Here is a 22,734-nt window from a genome sequence, read left to right as displayed (position 1 = left end):
TTAAATAATCTCTTCAGAAATATAATATGGATCTATTACTTAAAAGAGAGGTCTGAAAATAAGTGTTGGATAATGTTGAAGAATGAAATAAGGCTGTTTCTTTCAGTTATAGATTGATTTAAAAGGATACAAATTTACTTTTTAAAAGGTAATTTGCTGTTGAACTAACTGGACTAATTCTGGGCTTTTAGGACAGCTTCCCTGGATGAATAGTGTCAGAAACATCCAGATGAATCTGATTCATTCTATTTAAATTTTGTTTTTAGCTAAATAGCAATCCTCATTTGACTTTATTGTATTTTTTAAACAATTAAAATGCCTTTATTGTATTATGTATGGCATAGTCATGTTTGGGCTTCCAGGAAGCACCAACTGTGTGATTATTGTGAAACAGAGGACTCAGTGGAACATGTTATATGTCGGTGTCAAAAATACTCAATAAATTATCGAGTGGAAGAAATCAAAAATAATTAAATCTTGGGTCAGGGAATTATACCTGTTAATACTTGAGAGAAACCTGGCTGACATAAAGAATGCATTTTTTAAGAAATCATAATGTTAATAAAAATAAAAACAATAATACATTTCCATTACATACATAGATTAACATAAAGCCCATTTCTATTTTTGTGATATTACAGTGAGTGGACCCTTATATCCTAAATATGTGCGTATGGGAGTACACAGCAAAGAAAAAAAACAATAAATAAAACCAAAATAGAAAGACAATAAAGTTAAAGGGATAAGAGAATATGCAAGAAAAAATAGAAATGTTATTAGCATTTAGAAACAAATGATCAGAATGTCTACTTATGAATGACATCGACAATCCATAAGTTAATTAACGACTGAAAGAAACAGGTTTATCAAAGAATATTTATTTATTCTTTTATTTTCTGCTCCACACTGCTGTCCAGTAGGTGGCGATAATACAGCTTCTACCTGGTTTTCCAACCGCCAATAAAGCCAACAAAGAAGAAAACAAACGTCTCTTCCGGTGATGGTGAGATTGGAAAACTCCGGGCGCCAAAAACTATTTATTTATTTTGATTGATTAAACTATCAACAAAGGTAAGAGAATTGTCGCTGGAATGATAACAACCATTCAAACGTATTATACATCTATATTTTGCAGTAAAGAAGTACACTTTTAATGTTGACATACATAATCTTCTGTCTGTTTACACGTATTTAACTTTCTGTTTCCTGTTTTGAGGAAAGCTAGCTAGCGTCTTAAAAGTGCGAACACTAATGTGGTTTGGTGTGGGCTGTGTAGGAAAGTTTAATATGTAACTCGCTCACTTAAAGACCGTGGTTGAATGTAACAAATTACATTTATTCAAGTACTGTACTCTCAAGTACTAATTTGAAGTACTTGTACTTTACCTGAGTACTCCACTACGTCTCGGAGGCAAATATTGTACTTTTTACTGCACTACTGGTCTGACAGTTTTAGTTGCATGCATCTCCAGATGTGTTGATTTTGTGTTGATAAACTGAAAGATGAAGAGTTCCTTTATGGGCTGAAACACTGCTGTGTTTCTGAAGTCATAAAAAGATGACTGTTTAGAGAAGATACGTGATTCTCACAGAACAGCGACACTACAAACTTATTATGTCTTTATAGAAAAAGATGCATTGTTGTAGATTAAACTACCCAGCAGTATATACATTCAAATCAAATGTATTTATATAGCTCAATATCACAAATTACACATTTGTCTCGGTGGGCTTTACAGACTGTACATCATACAACACCACATCCTTAGACCCTCGCACAAGGAAAAACTCCCTAAAAGAAACCCCACAATTAAAGGGGGAAAAAATGGAAGCCACCTCAGGGAGAGACTGAGGAGGGATCCCTCTCCCAGGACGGACAGACGTGCAATAGATTACGTGTGTACAGAATAAATAGCATAGTAAAAATACAACATCTATGTGACAGAAATGATGATGTGATCGTATTTAAAATATAATAAAAAGGTGAATCGAGGATGATGTTAAAAAAGCTTCCCGGTGCCTCCCTAAAATAAATATTAACAGAGGAGTTAAAGTCAGCACAACCATAAACATCTAATGGAGTAAAATGCAACATGCACATTAATGCAGCAGTGATATTAATCCAACAACATCACATGTAAAAGTAAAACACTGACAGTGAACATTTTACTGCACAGTTAATACTTTTACTTTTTATACCTTAGGTCAATTTAGCTGATAATATTTACATACTTTTACGTAAGGTTTTGATTGCAGAACGTTTATTAGTACTTTAACTTAAATAAAGGATGTGAATACTTCTTCCCCCACTCCTCAAAGACCAGACCAACATCTCACACATCTGTGACTTTTTCTTTCCCTGTTTTTGTGCCAGACATTTCCGATGTGTACGACGGTTGGCACTGAAGAAATCATCATCCTCAGTGATGATGAAGACTGTGAAGATGACATATCATGCAATGAACCCTCTGTTCTCATCGTGGAGGTGGAGGATGTGAAGAAGAGCGGTAACAACTGTTAGCACACCAGCAGCCTTTATGTGAAGCTTGTTTATGTTTATAAATAGTCACCAGCTGCTGCTCTTCTGTGTTTCAGGCGGTGCTGTACCTCCCAGTGCTCTGGACGAAGACCTGGTCATTACCTTCTCCCGCCGCGCTGAGGTGCTGCCTCACGCGCGCTATGACTGTCCCATACATCCTTTCACGTGAGTAAATTGCCACACACACACTTTGTAGTGGTGTAACGGTGCACAGAAGTCACAGTCCGGTTCATATCCCGGTTTAGTAATCACGGTTCAGCTCGGTACAGTGAAAGAAAAACCCAAATGCACATTTCTTTTCATTTATTTAACGGTAGTGCAAGTGTCAAAGAAAGACCAAATTCACCTGCTGGGAACTGAGGTTGTATGTTCTCCACTGTCAACGTTGGTAAACTATTTTCATTATTAACATTAAGAACATTTCTGACACTTCTGTATTATACTTTACAAACATTAAACAAACACTTTCCAAAAAGGCAACGGGTCACAATATACAAATGAAAAGCATCTCGTATGCTGTGAAAGTGAACATAGCTTACAAAGTGTGTACATTTAGGTGTTTTTAATTAGATTCACCGTGGCTATATTTAAACATTTAAAGCACCCAAACATTTCTGTATTAAGCTGTAACATGTAAGCGGTGAACAACACTCGGCAAGAGCAACGCTGTCCTCGTCACAGACTCGAGTCCCAAACCCGATTGCCCAACCAATTAGTCGACTAATCGTTGCCGCTCCAGTTTCAGCAGCACATCAACACATGTTGCTATCGCAGTGCAGACGGCACTCGCACGTTTGAGCTTCTGTTTTCAGCCTTGCTTGCATAAATCTACATGCCGAGTATTCAGCGTGCACTGGAGCGTGGCTGTGGAGGTTCGACGCAAATATTTAGTAAATATTGTGTTTTTTGTCCCTCCTATGGGAGATACTCACACGGCCTCTCCTCTGTCCTGCTCAGGCCTACAGATTGTGAGATCGGAGCTCCGGTGGCCGCTAACCAGCTCATGTGTGATCAGTGCTTCTGCTACATCTGTGACAAGCTGGCCTCATCGGTATGTGTTGATGTAGTCTGTAAACTGTAGACTCTTCATGTTGTGTGCAAACTCTTATTTTTCCATCTTTTTTATACGTTTTTCTGTCACCTTGTCACCTATAGGTGCGCATGCTTTTGTAAATACCTTTGTCAGCACAAATGCATCCAAACTCCTTTTTAGATGTTAACATAAAGTGGGTTGATTATTCTCCTTTTCCCATAGTCGGTCATTTCAGATCAACAAAAAAGAAAGCCACAGAAGCATCGTACTGAATTGAAGAAAGGTTGTACCTGTGTAACAGTAACACTTATACAGTACAGTCCAATACAAGAACCCTTTAGTGAACGTTACCATGACTCTTGTGTTGCTAAGCTGATGTCTTCCTTTCTTCACTGCAAACTTTGATTGGTTTTAGAACAGCCAGCTGACTTAGTGCATTTACAGAAATGTTGATTATGCATTGTCCTTATAAAAAATGCTACTTCCAGCTATATGTTCTCAACAACAAAAAACTTTGTAAACTGCACAAAGGTGATTATTCTTAAATAGTTATGTCTGTTGTATTGACATTTATTGTCTTATTGTTATGACATATTTTGGAGCATAAAAAGCATTTTCTCTATTTTCAACATGAAATTATTAATCCTAGATCTAAAATGTAATCTGATGGAATTAAATGCATTTATTTATTTATTGTTCAATTTATTTAGAGGGTGATCCTAAATTAAGACAATAATCACATTTATTTATAGATAATTAAAAATGTTGCTTTTGTGATTTAAGAGGGGAAAAGAAACCTTACAGCTGTAATAATATTGTTGTCCTGTGTGTATGCATGTGTGTGTTTTCAGTGTGAAATGTGGTGTCACAGCGGCGTGTGTCACTGCAACAGCCACAAAAGGAGCGAATTCTGGAGCAACCACAGAAACTGCTCTTTGCTTGGAGGACTGAAGACTTTCAACCTCACTCTGTCTGATATAGATTCTCACCTCCGACAAGCAGGTAAACTTCTCACACACACACACACACACACACACACACGGAGATCACAGTGACATTTGGAAAACCTCAGACTGTAATTGTATGTCATTTCACTGCCACTGGATTTGTCTTCCTCTTGTCCAGAGATGATGCTGCACAGCTTCAGACTAAGCCTCGCTACACAGTTCTCTTCCTTCCTGATGGGAAACATGCTGGAGCAGTACGGCGTGAGCCAATCGATCCAGAAATGTCGCGTCTTCGAGTGAGTGACGTAGCAGAGCTGTTATCCATCCAGAGGATCATTTATATCAGAGATCTGTGATTTGGTTGTTTTTGTCATTAGGATTCATCCACACCAATAAATGTGTTTACCAAATGCCCATCCAACACCATGAGAAAGTTTGTGGACACGCAAACATTTCACCATAAATGTGCTGAACTTTGTCATGCCAAACCCAAAAAGTCTTAAAGGGGCACTCAACTATTTCCCACATGAAGTTCAGTATACGTCATTGGCATTACAAGCGTGGAGTTTGAAAGTCGTGTGTGTTTATGAAGCACAGAGGGTGTAATGAAATATCTGGTAGAGCTGCAATGATTAGTCCACTAATTGAATTAATTCTTCTCTAAATCTATTATGACTTCCATATAACTTTACGAAAGTGTAATACTAAATCGATGGAGTGCCCGTTGTAAGATTTCCCATCATTGTCAAAGTGCTGAGATGGCAAACGGTATTAGTGTTGAAGGCCGAGTTAGATGCAACAAACCGCAGCATTTAGAAAGCAAAATGACGAGGCTTAAATCTACGAAGAACTTTGTGCTCTTGTAAACAATTGAATCATAAATACATTAGATGTATAGATATAAATGGCGATGACAGCAAAAATGTCTCACCCAAAAGGCATGGTGAAAAAGACGGGTTCCACGTAACACGCAGCGCCGGGGAGAGGTGACGCAAACCATGAACAACAGGACAGATTAAAAATACCCAGAAGTTTGTAGACAGACTCTACATGCAGTGTTTTTAAATTCAGACCAAAGCCTTGGACTAATCTTATTATTTGTAGAGCATGGCTACAAATACGCCATTATGTCACATGTCAAGCACGGACATTATTGTTCTTTTCTTTTCTTTTGCAGTTACACACCCGTGTACGAGTTTGTGTCGTCCTTCCTGAACAAAGCAGATAAACAGGACGACAGAGCTGCTGCCATCATGAGACTAGGAGCTGCTGAGAACTTTCTTCTTCATTTTCATGTCTCAGGGTAATAATCTGTATAAAAGTCATAAATCCTCATGTTTTAAAAGGAAAAAAGACAAAGGAAGTTGGTGTGTATAATTAAAATCACACACACAAAGTAGCATTTCCTGTTCACAGCTCTTATGTTTTTTGTTTATTCATTTTCTCCGGGGTGATATGATTCTCTTCAGGACTTTCATCTTACAGTCTCCCATGGCTAATGCTGCTGAAGCCAAACTGGTGTTACTGCAGAGGTACACACACACACACACACACACACACACACACAGACCTCATGTTGTGATCTGTCTGTCGCTAATTGATTTGTGTGTTTTCTTCGTCCGTGCATTTGTTTGGGTTTTTGCAGGGTAATAGCGTCCGTGCAGAGACAGATGGTGATGGCTGATTTTACACCAGAGTTCATCCACAAACTGCAGGACTTTTACAAGAGGTTCAATTTCCCCACTGAGCTGAAGAGCATGAAGAACAGGTGTGTGTGTGTGTGTGTGTGTGTGTGTGTGTGTGTGTGCATATTAAAGTCTTTTTGAGTATTATTATAACTACGTGTGTGTGTGTGCTTCAGCCTGACTGTTCGTCTTTGGGATGATGTCCTGCTGGTGTCTGTGCTGAAGGGGCAGAACGTGTCGGGCATCCGTAAAGACAAAGGCAAGAAGGACGTTCTAGTTGAACAGTTTGCTGTAGTTCTACTGAGAACAGAACTACTACAGCAACAGCACAGGTACAAAACACACACACAAACACACACACACACATTCAGACTTGTATAACATATAGACTCTTTACTTTGGCTGTTATTTTGTGTCTGCAGATATAGAGAATTGTGTCGCTACCTACGTGTTGTCGAGACTGACGATTCCAAACTGTGAGTCTTTAAAAAGAGAGTTAATTTTATCGTGTATTTAACAAAGATGGTGTCTTTTTTCCCCAACACTGAGTAAAAGTGACATTGTAACTCCTTGTGCCTCACTTTAAAGAAGTTTCTCTTAGAGGAGAAAAATGTCATAAAATTGTATATTAAAATAATTTTCCACATTAATATTATTAATCACCGAGTTAAATATGTTAACTGTATGTATACTAAATGCTAGGGGAATTAGATTCATTATGTTTTTCCACAGTCTGATACGTGTTGATGAGCAACAACATTTCATTTGATGCATTTAAAACATTTGGTGCATTGACAGATAAACAATAAACTTCCACTTGTTACCTTAGAGGACACAAATGTCCCATCTTAAAACTGCTATAGAAATAATATATATATTTATATTATTTTCCACCTTTTTTACTGAGTTAATTTCAGTCCTGAATTAAGTATGTGCTTAGATTTCATGCATAGATTTCTCTATTATTTCTACGCGACATCAAGATGTTGACCTGCTGCATTTGTTTTGTCTCTCCAGTAGCCTCCAGAAGGTACAAGACCTCATCCCGTTCTTCATGTGCATGGCCGGGGATTTAGGGTCCGCTCTGAGCAGTTTGCTCCCCTCAGTGAACGCCCCCGCCTCCCGCTTCACGCCACAACTCTTCCTCTTTTATCTCCGCGTCTTTAAAACGGCAACAGCACCAAAGCTGGCGGTCAGTCAGCCAGCACAGCTCTGCTCTACAGACGCAGCGTGGGAGCCAATTAAAGGTCCGCCGTAGATAAATGATAAATGTTTTTGTACCTTTTTATTATTTATTATAAATAATAATATCATAATAACTCCCTCCTGTCTCTAGATGCCGTGCCACTGAGTCATGTTCCTCTGGTGAGGTTTGCTCTCAGGGTTCAGAGATGCTGCTCTGCCGTCTTCACTGACGTGAGTCTGCAGCGTTCACCACTGTTCAGTTTCACAACAAACCAACAATCAGATCATCAGCTGCACTTCTTTTTTAAATATCAGTTTGTTTTATTGTCTTGAATAGTTTGTGTGCTTGATGCATGTGCTCTATAAACACATTTATGACTTGCGTAGCATGTTCCAATGTGTGATTGTACGTCTGACACCTTTCCGATCCAGTCTCAGTGTTGGACCACTTTACTCGCAGTCGTCAACACACTCGCGCCTCTGCAAGACCCGAGCCCACAGTTCCTACAGGTATGCTATTTCTTGTTTTTATAGAATTATATAGAATTTTCCCTTTATTTTTCAGCAGTAGTTGTTTTCATTCTGTATTTGTGTCTCTCATGTCTGGACTTCAGGAAGCGAAGGATGTTGTGACTTCAATACTGAACGACCAGCACGGGTCAAACATACAGATCCCGCGATTCTTTCAGACGGTTCGTACGTTATGATCTACTCGGATACACTCAAATCCGTGGATGTTACGAGTGGTAAATAAACTGCTGTCCAGAATGTCATTTCTTCACATTCAAAGCTTCTATTGAGGTTTTTTCGATTGAAGCTTCAAATGTCTGCTGTCATATTTTATGACATCATCACCCAAATAAATAAATGTTGTGTTTGAAAAACATGCTGCGAATTTTGGAAATAATTACATCATCCTTTTTTCTATAAAATATGAGTTTACAACGCTCGGGAGTTATTGTAAATCACGAGTCGTAAACAATCCCACACAGCCGCCACTGGAATAATAATAAAAAAAAAAATAGTATAATTCAAGTAACATTAGTGTTTCCTTAATATTTATCCACAAGTGCAGAAATACTGAGTTTAAACGGAACGAGGAGACAAAAGAAAACAAAGAACGTGTTGATTTTAGAATGTTATGAATGAAGCTTCAAAGTATTTGGTACATCCCGAGTTAATATTTGTGTGTTTGTGTTTACAGGTGTACCCAGATCAGGCCATGTTGCTGTTGGTAACCGGGGCTTTATGTTTGCGAATCCTTAGTGCTCCTCTGAGTCCGGCCCTCCCTGTGCTCAATACATTTAAGGTAATCTCCTGTTTCTTTTCCTTTTTTAGATGTCACCTCCTGTTTTCCATGTTCCTTTAGCACCATGAAGCTGAAATAAGGATCTAAAGGTTTTATCCAGTAACATTTCTGTCTCTCAGGAGAACGTGTGGGCTCTCGGGTGGCTGTGGGGCAGTTTGTCGTCCAGCCCAGAACGCCTCCGATCCTTCTTACTGGAGATCTCGAAAGAGATGGAAAGCACGACAGGTGTGTGGGCATCTTTCTCTTGATGATAAATCAATGCACTAGACCCTCAACTTCCTTATCTGGGGGGGTCGAAACATCAATAATGGGTCGAATCATCAATAAAGAAGAACTCAGGTTAAATTATTCATTAAACATTTATTTCAGGCAAAGATGTTTTGGGTTCTCGTTAACTAAAAGATCCCGGGGCACAACGCCTAGCTGAGCAGCGTGTGCACGTCGAGGAACCGCTTTTCATTGTGGCGCCAACGTTAACCAGTTAGCAGCCACATGAGCAGCGCGGCTGCTTCTCATCTGGAGATTCGGAGTCTCGTCAATTTTTTTCCATGTGACGCACGTGTTTCACTGCACAAAATAGTCTGAAAATTATATTGGTGGTGGTTATGTTGACACTATACCAGCAACATTTAAACTTTTCACTACAGTTTCAATATCTAGATCTGTACAATATGTCACAGACATGGGGAAAAAATCTAAGTCTAAAATAAATAATTAGATTTTTAGGGAAATTAAATAAAACATTGTATTCTTGATGATCATTATCAAAGTAAAACTTAATGTAGAAAGAAAGGGCTGGCAGCAGCTGTGTGATGTCATCATGCACATGCAGAAGTCTGCAGCTGTGGCCCAGGCTTAACAAGTTATTTGTACACTTTAGTGACACCTAGTGGCCACATGTGGGAATTGCACCAAGTTAAAACACCACTGCTCCCTGAAGTCCTCAGTACGCTTCCCATGAAATGTCAGGTGGAATGACAGGTTCATTAATTAATGCCAGGTCAAAACTATAAACCGGCTGCAGTTGCTGTTACAGTTTTGCAATGTAAAAAAATAAATATTTTATCATTATTTAGTTAAATATAAGTATCAGCATCTTTTTATCCACCATTACCACAACTCACCTGCTGCCCTCTGCAGCAATTTGTACCACATCCCCTCTGTGCTGCTGCTGATGAAGCACAAGATACAAACCCTAGGAAACGCTCATAAAAACATATAAAGTGCCACTAGTGGTCAGAAACTCTTCACTGTATCTGTGAATGAAGATGAAACAACTCGTGTGTAGAGAAGCCAAAGTAACTTGAGGTACGACAGCTTAGTATGTCTTTGTTTTTCTGTCTCCGTCAGATGGGGATCATTTGTTACCCTTTCTTTGCACCACTGTATCCACTTGGTCTTCTCCAACAGACAACTGGGACCAGTGAGTCATATTTAATTCATAACAGAAGCTCCACAACTCTTTTTGAGCTCAAAAATCCAACGTGAACTTTTCTATTTTCCTTTTTTATACTGGATTATAAAAGCTAGTAAAAGGCTGTGGATTTGATCTGTTGCCTTGTTTTCCATTGTTGTGGTGTTGATTTATCCTTCTGTGTCTGCTCCTCCATGTAGGCAGTCCAGTGGACCTTTAAACTATCTGTAAAGGGAAGGCTCAGTGTCAGCTGTAAGTCCCACAACTCTCATCAGCTGCTGCTTCCTCTGGGTATTTCTTGTTATTTAAGAATCCACTTTTGAAAAGGAAAAGTCTGCAGTGTCTTTTTCTTGTTAGCGGTGGGTCTTATACAAGTAGAGTTGATCACAAAGCTAACCACATTAGCTTGCTAACGGCACTCCAACGTCCCTCTATATCTGTCTCTATCTTGGCCATAAAGAAACCGTAACACTAATTGTCCTCCCTCGTGTGGTGTACCCACCCTTGAGAATCAAAAAAAGATAACATTTAGATTACAAAAAGGATGCATCACTCCATTAAAATGTTCTTTTCTCTCACTCTGTATGTGTGCGAGAGGCAGAGGAGGGGTGATGAATGTAATGTTACCTAAATTATTTATGTTTCAGGCTCAAAGTAATAGTCGTACAGACATTTAGTTTCAGCCCTTGGTTGCATGTTGCAGATCTGATTTCCCCTCTGCTTGGCGTGGTGAGTGTGGAGATCTGCATCCTGAGTTGAAGTGTTATAATAGTGTTTTTCTCCCCCCCACCCCACCCCACTCCAGGCCTGATCCTCTTTCCCATTACTGGCTCCATTTGCACATAAAACAACCAAACTGTAAGTGTTACGGACGTACATTTGGTTCCAACAGCTGATGACTGTTATAATTAATAATTGACTCTTTGTTCCTCTGGTGGTTGCAGCCGGATTCCATGTGGATGTTCCTGTCAAACACTGAATCTGCAGCGCCGTCCTCTAGACTGAGCCGAGTACAGTGGAGAGCTGGAGGAGCGGCGGATTAATGTGCGTCTGAGTTTTTATACAGACGTCAGAATAAACCTGGACAGAGACTTCAAGCACATCCTCAGTGTTAACCAGCATTTATTAACATTATAAAGACACTTTATGTTGCATAATTCTTTAATGCTTTGATCTGAGTTTAGTATGTTGGATGGTCTAAAATGTAATTCTGCACTGTGGGATTTGCTTACATTTTATTGATATCTACTTTTGTTACAAATGCAATCATGTAATGTTGGTAAATAAACAGAAAATGCAACTGTATCCTTTTTTATGCTGATTTTATTGCTTAATTTAGAATCCATGATTATGATTTAATTGTCAGAGTAAATACATACACGCTAATATCGGCTCATATTTGCATCAATAAAGAACAGTACAGTGTTAAACAAGGAGGCTGTCGCACTGTCATTAGCTACAGTTCAGAGTTTAAACTTAGTTTTTTGTTTTTAAGTGGCGTTTTGAGGCACTTATCCATAATCGGTGCATTATGTACAGTAGATAGTGGTGGTCGGCCCCCCCCACACTTACAGACCAGCATGGAATTTAAGCAATGTACTACTGTGGACGGGCAGCAGCAAAATGTTTAGCGTAACACTTGAATACGTTTTGCTGGTGCCCCCGTCTACAGCAGTTAAAGCTTTGCTTGTGACTCCTGTCTGTTTCATCTACAGTAGCTAATACATACTATAAGTACCTCGCACAACCCCACTTCAAAAACATCCTTACTATCCCTTTAAATTACACCGTGTGCAAACATGCGGCTCAATTGTGAAGAGTTCTTATGTGATTCAGTAATAAGCTGTCATTTTAAAAACACTGCAATAAAAAAAAAACTTGGTGCCAGTCAGGCACTAGTGCATTGATGTCCAGTAATCTATAGATACGTGACCAACAGCATCATGGAGTAAAAATCATGCAAACATTCAACACTGCAGATGAAAACAGAAGCGTGATTCTTTAGTGGCGGATGACACAACTCAAGTTGTAGATAAATCAGTGCACTTGGTTGTAGGTATTGTTATAGAATATTTTCATGACTTGTGGATTGTTTTCGTCCATCCAGTGTTTATGCTGCATATGTATTTCTATGCAGGTGCATTGAGTTGTAAGAGAATCTTAAAACCGGTGGTCCACGTCCTGCGTGGCGCTGTTTGATGAGGTCACACAGGTAATGTATCACTCTCAAATCGTACTCACTGCTGCAGAACCCACGTGTCAACAGGAAGTCTTCTTCTCCTGTGCCATTGTTCCCTCCAGCATTGCTTGGACGCTGTAAAGCAGGAATAAAGGTGTACAGAAGAGCCTGGTTGGCCAGTGCAGTCAGGCAGCTCTCCAGGTGCAGCAGGTAGGTGATGCCTCGGCTGATGCCGGAGTGAGGATCAGCCAGTCTGCCGATGAGAGAGCCGGAGTATGACGGACAGCGCAGCGTCCTCTGGTCCAGGTCCAACAGCGCCAAATAACGACTGTAGCGAGTCAGAGAGTGAAGAATGCTGACCGAAGAGCTGGAGGAAGATCTGGTCGAACAGAAAAGGAGAGGATGGAACTTGCATCTAATTTGTTGTTAACATTGGCATGCACACTGGTATTTACTGGAAGGCTATTGTAGTGTAACGTATTTTTGTTATTCTGTGTACGGACAGTTTACAAAGGAGCAAATAAAATAAAGCAACCAAGAAAGGATGACGGGGCATCTCAACATTAAGTGCTGAAAGGGCTGAGGCATGAAACAAATGTAAAATAAGGAAACATCAATATCAAACAGTTGGCTGTGTCTTGTGGTGTACCTGTGTATTCCCATCAGTCTCCAGGTGAGCAGGTCGGTCAGTTGAAGAGGCATAGTCAAACACAGCATCACAGCGTTCCCGTCAGGACCAGGAGCGGGCAGGAAGAGACTCAGAGCGTCCACTATTTTCCTGACCAAAATCTCGTCTCCTCCGATGACGACCAGCGGCTGGCCGCTCAGGAGACAAAACACGGCATGCTGGGAGAACGAGTTCTGTTTGAGGAACCTGAGGGCTCTCAGTCCAGCCTTCCTTCTCCTCCTCTGATCTGAGCGGGTGTTGCTTTGGACATTTTGGGTGGGAGAGGGCAGGTCTGATGAGCCGGCGACGCTGGTGCAGTCAGACGCCTCGTCGACGCTCAGCAGCCTGAGAGGAGCGCAGGGCGGAGCGCACCGGTCAACCTCATCCGGGGCTACTAGTGGGGCGAATTTGACATGAAGTTCAGCCACCGACTGCACTTTAGACCACTGAGGCGTCGACTCCACTGCTTCTTCAACTAATAACAAAACAAACAGTTTATTACATGTTAAAGGATATTTCTGGTTCATTACAACCTGTGTGTGTGTGTGTGTGTGTGTGTGTGTGTGTGTGTGTGTGTGTGTGTGGTAATAATTTACAACCTAATTGTCTGCTTATATTTCTTGTCCTCCTGTCGGACTTTGTTGTGTTATATTATAGTATTAGTATTATAACAGCTATAACTAATAGCAATATAGGCAAAGCAACAAAAATAGACTCGTGTTGTAATAAAGTCAGAATGTGTCTGTATGTTATTTTCGGCCCAAACATTTTTGCATACAATTGTCTTTCTTTAACATTATGTTCTATTATATATTTTCTATATGTTAGATGCTTTCTGGAGCGAGGCACAAAAGACTTTCACGTTGTATTGTGTATGTGACACAAACATGATTATCAAAATTTGCCAAATCAGTGTTGACTAAACCTGAATGGAGTTTCACCTCGCAGTAGTTTGGACGTCTTCTCAGGACTGTTGTCTTCAGGGACTTGATTGCTCTTCAAACATTCAACGACCTTCTCCTCCTTCACTAGAACCCCACCACTAACAGTTATTTCCTTTAAGGCCTCTTCTCCGACAACACGACCGTCATATTCCTTAACGGGTTCTTCGTTTCCATTCTTATTTACTGAAGTAGTTGCGTTCACTGTCTTCTCCTCCATGAGCACATCGTCAGCGTCACACTCTGCCAGTATGTCCTCCTCATTCTCAAAGCCGTTACTCAGAGGTTGGTGCTCCGATTCTTCCTCCGTGATGGCGGTGAGGTCGTCAGGAAAGATGGACTCGGTGGTGCTCAGTACCTCGATGCTGTCCTCACTGTTGGCTCGTCTGGCGTACACTCTCCCGCGCCTGGCGCTTGAATCTACCACGGCCCGCCTGTAAGAGGTGTCCGTCATCATGACTGGTGTTTCTGTTAAAGAGAGGGAACTGTGTCAGCGGGTCCAGTTGTCAGAGAGGCAGGTTTGAGAGAGCACACACTGTAATATGCAGTAAGTGGGTAGAGTACACAAAAGCGGTGCTCAAATAAAAGTATTGTTGATTTAGAATTATATTGAGTAAGAGTAAAAAATATCTTGTAAAAAACATTAGAATCAATTTATTATATCAATGCATTACGTTTAAACAAGTCCCCAACAGATAATAATAACAAGTGTGTGTGTGTGTGTGTGTGTGTGTTGTGTGTGTGTGTGTGTGTGTGTGTGTGTGTGTGTGTGTGTGTGTAGGCTATCTTATCTTTTGCTGTTGGACCAACGCTGCTGTGCATGTGAGCTCAGCTAAATACTAAAATTTGCCAGAAGTGTGTAGCCCAAAGTAACAGATTAGAAATGCGTTTATTTTATTTAAAAAATACTCAAGTAATAGTCAAAGATATTCTACAAAACGACTAATCTTAGAAGTACAATGTATTGAAAAACTGTCTCCAGTCCATGTAACGTAGTACAAAGTTGCAGTTCACATCCATGTCTGTCAGACATGTTTCTGAAATTGTCATAATTATCGTATGAAGTCACGATCATCACAAAAACATAACGCCTCCGGCCTCGGCCATCGCCAGCGCCGAGACATAAAAACAGAGAAATGTTTGATGAATTGAAGTAAATGGGGGTTGTGCTTTTTTTGGGAGGCGGGCTGTGCATTTGTGCTAAAACAGTACTATTTAAAAATGAGAGTTGGAATGTACTGCACGAGTTGTGCGAGGCTTTGTTAACGGCATGCAAGAGAAACAAAGTTTTCTTCAAGAATTCAAGGTAACATGGGGTGAGTAATTGATACAAATGGTGAAGTATTCCTTTAAATATCTATAAATGTCCACCATCAGCCCAGTAAAACAAAGATATTCAATTTAAGTACTCGACTAATTGTTTTCCGTACCTCTGCTGTCAGATCCAGTGTCGACATGCTGGGTGCGATAAGACTTCTCAGTCCCGAGCACTTCGATGCTGTCGCTGCTGCTCACGCTTCCTGTCATCTCCGTGGCAACATAGGGGTCAGGGGTCATTCTCCCGGCTTCTCCTGCCTCCAGTTTGATGGAGATCTCTTCCACGCAGGAGCAGAACGACTCCAGGCTCATTGGTTCTGATTGAAACATCTCGACGCCGCTCTTACTCCCCGTCGCTCTCTGAAGTTCTGCCTCAGCGCTCTCTCGCTCGTCCTCAGTGCCATCCTCTGGGCTCCACAGCTCAAACAGGAAGTTAATGAGCGCGAGCCTCCTGGACAACGAGCGTGTGACGAGAGCAGTTCGCAGCACACTCCTGTCGCCACGTAGGCGGCACTCTGTGTCAGCGAGCTTCTCCTTCATCAGTGACAGGAAGTAGGCATTGCAAAGCTCCTCCAGAGGCTTCAGACGGCGCTCAGACCTGCAAGAGGTGGAGGTGGAGGAACCGGGCTCAGGAGGTATTAACGCAGTTGGATCAGTGAGGGAGTCGGCTGGGTCGTAAGGCAGGAAGTCAGGCTGTTTCAGCTTCCTGTTCGGGTAGGAAGTGACTTGGCGCAGGAGGTCTCTATGATTTAAGATTGTAAGTTCTATAGCTTCAAGCTCGTCTGCCTTTTCTCCCTCCTCTGTGAAACCATTTGTCGTCCTCGGAAGTTCTGCCTCCTGCAGCAGAGTCAACCGTGTGTACCTGAAACAAACAGAGAGTTTATTTTGTCAGCAGACTTAGAGTAACTTAAAGCTGGACTGCAGGACTTTTACATATAAATGCATGTTTGTTGCATTCAAGCCCTGGCCAAACAAGTTCACACAACGCTGCCTAAGCTTTTCGCTGCCAGGGAAAGCTCTCAGTGTTTCGCAGTATACCAGAGGTGTGGTGTCCAGGGAAAGATTCTGTAGTTTTAACAACAGAAACCACTTCACTGTTGTATGCCTCCAGCAACCACAGCATCTGTCTGTCAGTCCAGATTGGCATCATTTTATCTTATTAGACATTTGTCATAATTGGCATATGAATTCTTAAGTTATGGACAAAAATGTGTTTAGTGAGGTCACAGTGACCTTTGACCTCCGTCAGTTCATCCTTGAGTTTGTGCCAAACTTGATGAAATTGCCTCCAGGCCTTCCTGAGACATCGCATTCTCGATAATGGTACAGACAGAAAACCCGAAAACATAATGCCTCCAAGCAGCTAATATTCTTTTCCTTAAAAAATAAATAAATAGATGAACCCAATATGTTGAACTCTCCCACATACAGTAATAGCTTACTGATGTTATACTCCTTGAAACCAAATGTTTACGCAAGATAGTTTTCCTTCTTTTTCTATATCTCCATGAATCTCTCCATAGTGGCTGAATGGATTTTTATTGTTCAAACTGAATTTGAAACGTCCATCTCCCTTCATTCATTTGCAGTTTGAACTGCTAAGATAGCCCTTATGAATCTCTTACAATGTTAGTTTGTATCAAGAACACAGACTCCCCTTCTGTGTGCAGTTTGTTGCTTCTCATCGGGTGACATATTGGGCAATATGGATATATCTGTAATAATTATTACTTCATCAAAGTACATCCTGTTCTTACTCGAGCTCTTGTAATTTTCTCTGCAGCTCCATAGAAAACGCTTGTCTGTTTCCCGTCTTGAGGCTGTCGGAGGCCTGAGAGAAGCTTGTCGACAGCTCGGAGAAGTTCTCCATCAATTTCTTCTGGTCCGAACACACGTACGCCATGCAGAAAGGACGCACCATGCCCCGAGCCTCCAGGTCATACAGGGTCATGTGGTGAACATATGCAAACGCGTCGTCCGCCGAATCCCCCAGCACCACTTTGGAGTCCTCGCTGAAGTTGAGGCGGGGGCCGGGGGACGCAGGAGGGGAGTGGCCGGGGCCGGACGCCTGGTAGTCCACAGACATGATGCGCACAGAGAAGTGGTTGAGGTCGAACGATCCGACGACTCTGGGGTTGTCTGGTATCGTCAGCACAGGTTGGGGTCCCACCTGGAAGACATAGAGCTGAGGTTTGTAGAGACGCAGTGCAACATAAACATTCACCTTGAGTCACCAATAATGATTATTTAGTATTTAAAACATCAGGAAATATTGAGAATAACTGCAGACGGCACTTACAACTGAGTTATGGTAAAAGGTCAGGTGTAGGTCTGAAACAATCAGTCGTTTAACACTAAATGAATGGCCAACTATTTTGATAATCGATTAATCATGTGTCATTCTTTAAGCAAAAGCAGCCGAACATTCTCTGGTTGTGTGATTCATGTGGCTGCTGTAGTGCAACACTTTTTACACTGGGATTAATGAGGTATTATATCAAGTGTAATCGTCATTGTGGCCCCGGTTGGATAAAAAACATTAGCACATCTGTATTTTCACGGTTTCAAAACTTGGTTTCAGTACTATGCACCATGCTCATTCATCTGAGAGAACCTAAAGTTTAAGCTGCTCCTGAGATTTTAATTAATATGTGTGATTGTGGTTTATAATTTCTGTATCTATGTGTGCAGGGTGCCAGATAGGTAGTGAATGTTCAAATTTGCCACTCAATAGATTACGATTGTTTTTTTGGCTGGTGAGTGATGCAAACCTAGTAACCACTTCCAAATATTTTACAAGCATTTGGATGGTGCTAATTGTGTGCCCTGTGTGTGGGTGATGCCCTGTGTGTGGGTGATGCCTGTGTGTGGGTGATGCCTGTGTGTGGGTGATGCTGTGTGTGGGTGATGCTGTGTGTGGGTGATGCCCTGTGTGTGGGTGATGCCCTGTGTGTGGGTGATGCTGTGTGTGGGTGATGCCCTGTGTGTGGGTGATGCTGTGTGTGGGTGATGCCCTGTGTGTGGGTGATGCTGTGTGTGGGTGATGCTGTGTGTGGGTGATGCCCTGTGTGTGGGTGATGCTGTGTGTGGGTGATGCTGTGTGTGGGTGATGCTGTGTGTGGGTGATGCCCTGTGTGTGGGTGATGCCCTGTGTGTGGGTGATGCTGTGTGTGGGTGATGCTGTGTGATGCCCTGTGTGTGGGTGATGCTGTGTGTGGGTGATGCTGTGTGTGGGTGATGCTGTGTGTGGGTGATGCTGTGTGTGGGTGATGCCCTGGGTGTGGGTGATGCTGTGTGTGGGCGATGCTGTGTGTGGGTGATGCTGTGTGTGGGTGATGCCCTGTGTGTGAGTGATGCTGTGTGTGGGTGATCCTGTGTGTGGGTGATGCTGTGTGTGGGTGATGCCCTGTGTGTGGGTGATCCTGTGTGTGGGTGATGCTGTGTGTGGGTGATGCCCTGTGTGTGGGTGATGCTGTGTGTGGGTGATGCTGTGTGTGGGTGATGCCCTGTGTGTGGGTGATCCTGTGTGTGGGTGATGCCCTGTGTGTGGGTGATGCCCTGTGTGTGGGTGATGCCCTGTGTGTGGGTGATGCCTGTGTGTGGGTGATGCCCTGTGTGTGGGTGATCCTGTGTGTGGGTGATGCCCTGTGTGTGGGTGATGCCCTGTGTGTGGGTGATGCCCTGTGTGTGGGTGATCCTGTGTGTGGGTGATGCTGTGTGTGGGTGATGCCCTGTGTGTGGGTGATGCCCTGTGTGTGGGTGATGCCTGTGTGTGGGTGATGCCCTGTGTGTGGGTGATGCCTGTGTGTGGGTGATGCCTGTGTGTGGGTGATGCCCTGTGTGTGGGTGATCCTGTGTGTGGGTGATCCTGTGTGTGGGTGATCCTGTGTGTGGGTGATGCCTGTGTGTGGGTGATGCCCTGTGTGTGGGTGATGCCCTGTGTGTGGGTGATGCCCTGTGTGTGGGTGATGCTGTGTGTGGGTGATGCCCTGTGTGTGGGTGATGCCTGTGTGTGGGTGATGCCCTGTGTGTGGTGATGCCCTGTGTGTGGGTGATGCCCTGTGTGTGGGTGATGCTGTGTGTGGGTGATCCTGTGTGTGGGTGATGCCCTGTGTGTGGGTGATGCCCTGTGTGTGGGTGATGCCTGTGTGTGGGTGATGCCCTGTGTGTGGGTGATGCCCTGTGTGTGGGTGATCCTGTGTGTGGGTGATGCCCTGTGTGTGGGTGATCCTGTGTGTGGGTGGCTCCTCATGTTTAGAAGACAATTTATGTAAGTTGAACTCTCTTGCGTAAAAGATTTTGATCTCATTGAGACTTCCTGAATAAAATTGATTTAAGTCACTTTCAGTTGCGACACCATTACATGACAGAATGTTAATAGTTTTGTTGAGAAAATATAACCACACGTGTATCTAAAATAGAATAGAATATAAAATAATTAAATATCCCAAGCTTCCTTTTTCTAAAGAACTTCGGTGTTTTGTTAAATTGTATTATCTAACAAAACAGAAGTAATTCACATTATTATCAAACTTTATTTTAATTAACTACATATTTTTTATACAGTATCATTATTATTATTCTATTGCGTTCTACTATTATACTATTTATTTTGGCAATTTACACAGGATTATAAAAGAAACTGCGGTATTGTTTTGATTTTGTCTGTTCACACATTTGCAACATTAATGCACATACTATATAATGAATAATAAATAGCTTTACTATATCTTTATGTTCCTTATCCTTTTGCTATCTTTATCTGGTCTGGTTTTATGTGCTGCAGTAACACTTTTTATTTCCCCAAAAGATCAAGAGAAAGAGTCTAATCTTATTTCCACTACATAATATCTCCTTGAGTAAAAGTTCTGAAATCAAAATCTTACTTAAGTAAAAGTATAAAAGTATTACCATCAAAATATACTTAAAGTACCAAAAGTAAAAGTACATATCGCAAATATTGCAGCTGGTAAAGGTGGTACTAATTGAAATTATTTGATATACTACTGGGTAGCTTAACCTACAATAATGCAGCAGAATTTATTAGTTAATTTATATGTTGTATTAATAATCCAAATCTGCAAAATAACTAGTAACAAGAAAATGACCTCAAAATTATACTTAAGTACTTTAGTAAATGTACTTTAGTTACATTCCACCACTGTAACCAAAACAGGTGAGTGAAAGTCGGTGTCTTGTTTAATGACTCTTTTCTACACCAGTGTCATAGCAGGTACAGTTGTTCTTATCCAAAATAAAAACACACACCTGCTCTGAGAATTCAGCCACCAGTATGAAGTCTCTGTGGAACTGGGCGGAGGAGGTCCAGGGGTTGGGTGGAGGTAAGAGGGGGACAGAGAGCTGTTCAGGGAGACCCTCCTGCTCCTCCTCTCCCTCCCCGAACCCCTCAGTGCCTGTGAAGGCCAGCAGGTCCGGTGACCAGATCATCTTCAGATGGAGGGTCAACCCATGGAGGATCTACTCGGCTCCGGGACTGAACATCGCAATGTACCGGTGCGGCCCGGCCTTCCGTCGGTGAGTCAGCTGTTCACACGGGACCACACAACAACAACAACAACCGGGGAGTTAAAAACTTGTTGCGCAGTTGTCTACAACCCCGAAGTGTAAGCTGTACAAAGAAACTAAACTAAAAGGAGTATCCTCTCCGCTTCCGTTGAACAATAAGTCACGTAAACAAGCCGCCGTTTCAGGAACAGACATGAGAGGAAACTTAACGGAGAAGCGAAACTTCCCTGCGGGCAGCAGTCACACGGTTAGACAAACGAAGTCCCGGGATTTGTGTTCCTCTTTCTCGTAATAGTGAGCTAACTTTCAGCCTGAAACTACTTGTGGCTCAGTGACCGCCGGTCAAACTAAACCCATATTTAGCCATGTGACAGACGCCGGGCCGGGGACTTGCCGGTGCCGCTTACTGCTGTTGCGAAAGGGGCGCTTCATGGAAAACCAGGCTATAGGTCTCGAGACAAGTCAGATACAATGATGACTTCCGGTCACAAGTTACAAAATAAAATACTTTTTAAAACATCCGCTGGAGTAGCCTATACCAGGGCCGGCCCTAGACTTTTGGGGCCCCTAAACAGGATTTGGTTTAGGGGCCCTCCCTCCATGTAACATGTTCACATGACACTAAACCAACTTTTGTATATTAAATAGGCTTATAAGTATAAACAGGGTTGGGTAGTAACGGATTACATGTGATTAGGATTATGTAATCAGATTTCAAAAGATAAGTAATAATTAGGACAGATTATATTTGAAAAAATGTGCAAGTGTACTATAGGATACGGATATTTGTTGTCATTCCAGCACCCTGGTAGGACTCAGGGACTCAATGGTGCCCCCATGTTGGAAAGAAACACATAATCAGGGGTGCCCTTCCATGTTGTTGCAGTGCTCTCGGGTGGCCCAGAGATTCCACCAGTGTTCTGCAAGCATCTTTTTAAAGATTTTTAGTAAACTACAACTGCAATAGATTGCAATTTTGTCTATTATTCCCTAACCCTATGAATTCATATTTTTTTAACAGAGAAAGTTTTGTAGGTGAGAGTAAATTACTTACTTAGTCTACCTACTAAATTGTCCATTTCAGCCGCCTCTGAGCTTGTTGTTTTGTCACTATTTGTTGGAAAAAATAGCACAACATTTTGTTATTTTTGCTTAGGAAGTTCGTTTAATTTCGTTATTGTCTCTTGTTTATTAAGAATATATATTTTTTAGAGCAGGGGGGCCTAACTGCTTTTATTGGTAAATTGGTAGGGCAGAGGTACAACTTGCTAAAACTAATACAGTCTGTAACAACAATCAGGTTGTATCAGTTTTAGTCGGAACTATATTAGAAAGGTGTTGTATCAACTATCAAATCAAATCAAATCAAATTTATTTGTATAGCCCAATATCACAAATTATACATTTGTCTCAGTGTGCTTTACAGACTGTACAGGTTACGACACCCTCTGTCCTTAGACCCTCGCATCGCACAAGGAAAAACTTCCTAAAAGAAACTTCCTAATTAAAGGGGGAAAAAATGGAAGAAACCTCAGGAAGAGTAACTGAGGAGGGATCCCTCTCCCAGGACGAACAGACGTGCAATAGATGTCGTATGTACAGGATAAACAACATAGTACAAATACAACATTTAACAGAAATTATGTCGTGTTGAAAAAGAGAAAGTTTGGATGAATCCAGGAAAATGTCAAAAAGGCTTCCCAGTGTCCAGCAGGACCAGGGCAGCAGGCGCAGCCACGATTCCTAATCCTGACGTAAACTTTATCAGTGGCAACCTGCCACATGAGACACAGAAACAGGATGATGCCCCGGATGATGAGTTAGTAACAAACATTTACATAAATGCATACAGATAAAGAGGGAGAAGAAGAGAGGGAGGGGAGGAGAGGAGGAGAGCAGGGAGGAGAGCAGGGAGGTGTCCCCCAGCAGTCTAAGCCTATAGCAGCATAACTAGGGGCTATTCCAGGGCAAACCTGAGCCAGCCCTAACTAT

The 22,734-nt window shown here is 41.9% G+C and overlaps 2 protein-coding genes across 4 annotated transcripts; one reads left to right on the top strand and one right to left on the bottom strand.

Moving 5' to 3' along the window:
* The first annotated feature begins 936 nt into the window (after nt 1-936).
* On the top strand, nt 937-11,417 carry LOC115009603 (uncharacterized). Of its 3 annotated transcripts, none has more exons than XM_029433730.1 (21): nt 937-1,071; nt 2,375-2,507; nt 2,596-2,704; nt 3,497-3,590; nt 4,424-4,574; nt 4,698-4,815; nt 5,697-5,822; nt 5,989-6,051; nt 6,165-6,287; nt 6,381-6,536; nt 6,627-6,680; nt 7,225-7,451; nt 7,541-7,620; nt 7,822-7,899; nt 8,004-8,081; nt 8,594-8,698; nt 8,818-8,923; nt 10,049-10,121; nt 10,313-10,364; nt 10,918-10,970; nt 11,057-11,417. In XM_029433730.1, exons 2-19 carry the CDS (start codon nt 2,384-2,386, stop codon nt 10,341-10,343), a joined length of 1,896 nt encoding a protein of 631 aa, XP_029289590.1. In that variant the 5' UTR covers nt 937-1,071; nt 2,375-2,383; the 3' UTR covers nt 10,344-10,364; nt 10,918-10,970; nt 11,057-11,417. The 3 variants fall into 3 exon arrangements, with proteins under 3 accessions (XP_029289590.1, XP_029289581.1, XP_029289598.1); XM_029433721.1 differs by having other exon boundaries at nt 7,222-7,451; XM_029433738.1 differs by lacking the exons at nt 10,049-10,121; nt 10,313-10,364 and having other exon boundaries at nt 7,222-7,451.
* On the bottom strand, nt 11,218-21,207 carry smcr8b (Smith-Magenis syndrome chromosome region, candidate 8b). The gene is made up of 6 exons (XM_029433707.1): nt 20,485-21,207; nt 16,974-17,386; nt 15,330-16,078; nt 13,900-14,367; nt 12,941-13,433; nt 11,218-12,670 (listed from the first exon to the last, which is right to left on the bottom strand). The coding sequence occupies exons 1-6, from the start codon at nt 20,662-20,664 to the stop codon at nt 12,223-12,225; spliced, it is 2,751 nt and encodes a 916-aa protein (XP_029289567.1). The 5' UTR covers nt 20,665-21,207; the 3' UTR covers nt 11,218-12,222.
* Nucleotides 21,208-22,734: the final 1,527 nt, after the last annotated feature.

Source organism: Cottoperca gobio, chromosome 1 (assembly GCF_900634415.1).
Source record: "Cottoperca gobio chromosome 1, fCotGob3.1, whole genome shotgun sequence".
Lineage (NCBI taxonomy): Eukaryota > Metazoa > Chordata > Actinopteri > Perciformes > Bovichtidae > Cottoperca > Cottoperca gobio.
This window is presented reverse-complemented; position numbering and strand designations above follow the sequence as displayed.

Excerpts from the sequence above, each read along its gene's own strand:
- smcr8b (XM_029433707.1), bottom strand. The coding sequence starts at position 20,664 with ATGATCTGGTCACCGGACCTGCTGGCCTTCACAGGCACTGAGGGGTTC. Across the intron at positions 14,368-15,329 it reads CACTGGATCTGACAGCAGAG|AAACACCAGTCATGATGACG; the intron begins GTACGGAAAACA and ends TCTCTTTAACAG. Across the intron at positions 12,671-12,940 it reads AGACTGATGGGAATACACAG|ATCTTCCTCCAGCTCTTCGG; the intron begins GTACACCACAAG and ends CTGTTCGACCAG.
- LOC115009603 (XM_029433721.1), top strand. The coding sequence starts at position 2,384 with ATGTGTACGACGGTTGGCACTGAAGAAATCATCATCCTCAGTGATGAT. Across the intron at positions 7,900-8,003 it reads CGAGCCCACAGTTCCTACAG|GAAGCGAAGGATGTTGTGAC; the intron begins GTATGCTATTTC and ends TCTGGACTTCAG. Across the intron at positions 10,122-10,312 it reads CCAACAGACAACTGGGACCA|GCAGTCCAGTGGACCTTTAA; the intron begins GTGAGTCATATT and ends TCCTCCATGTAG.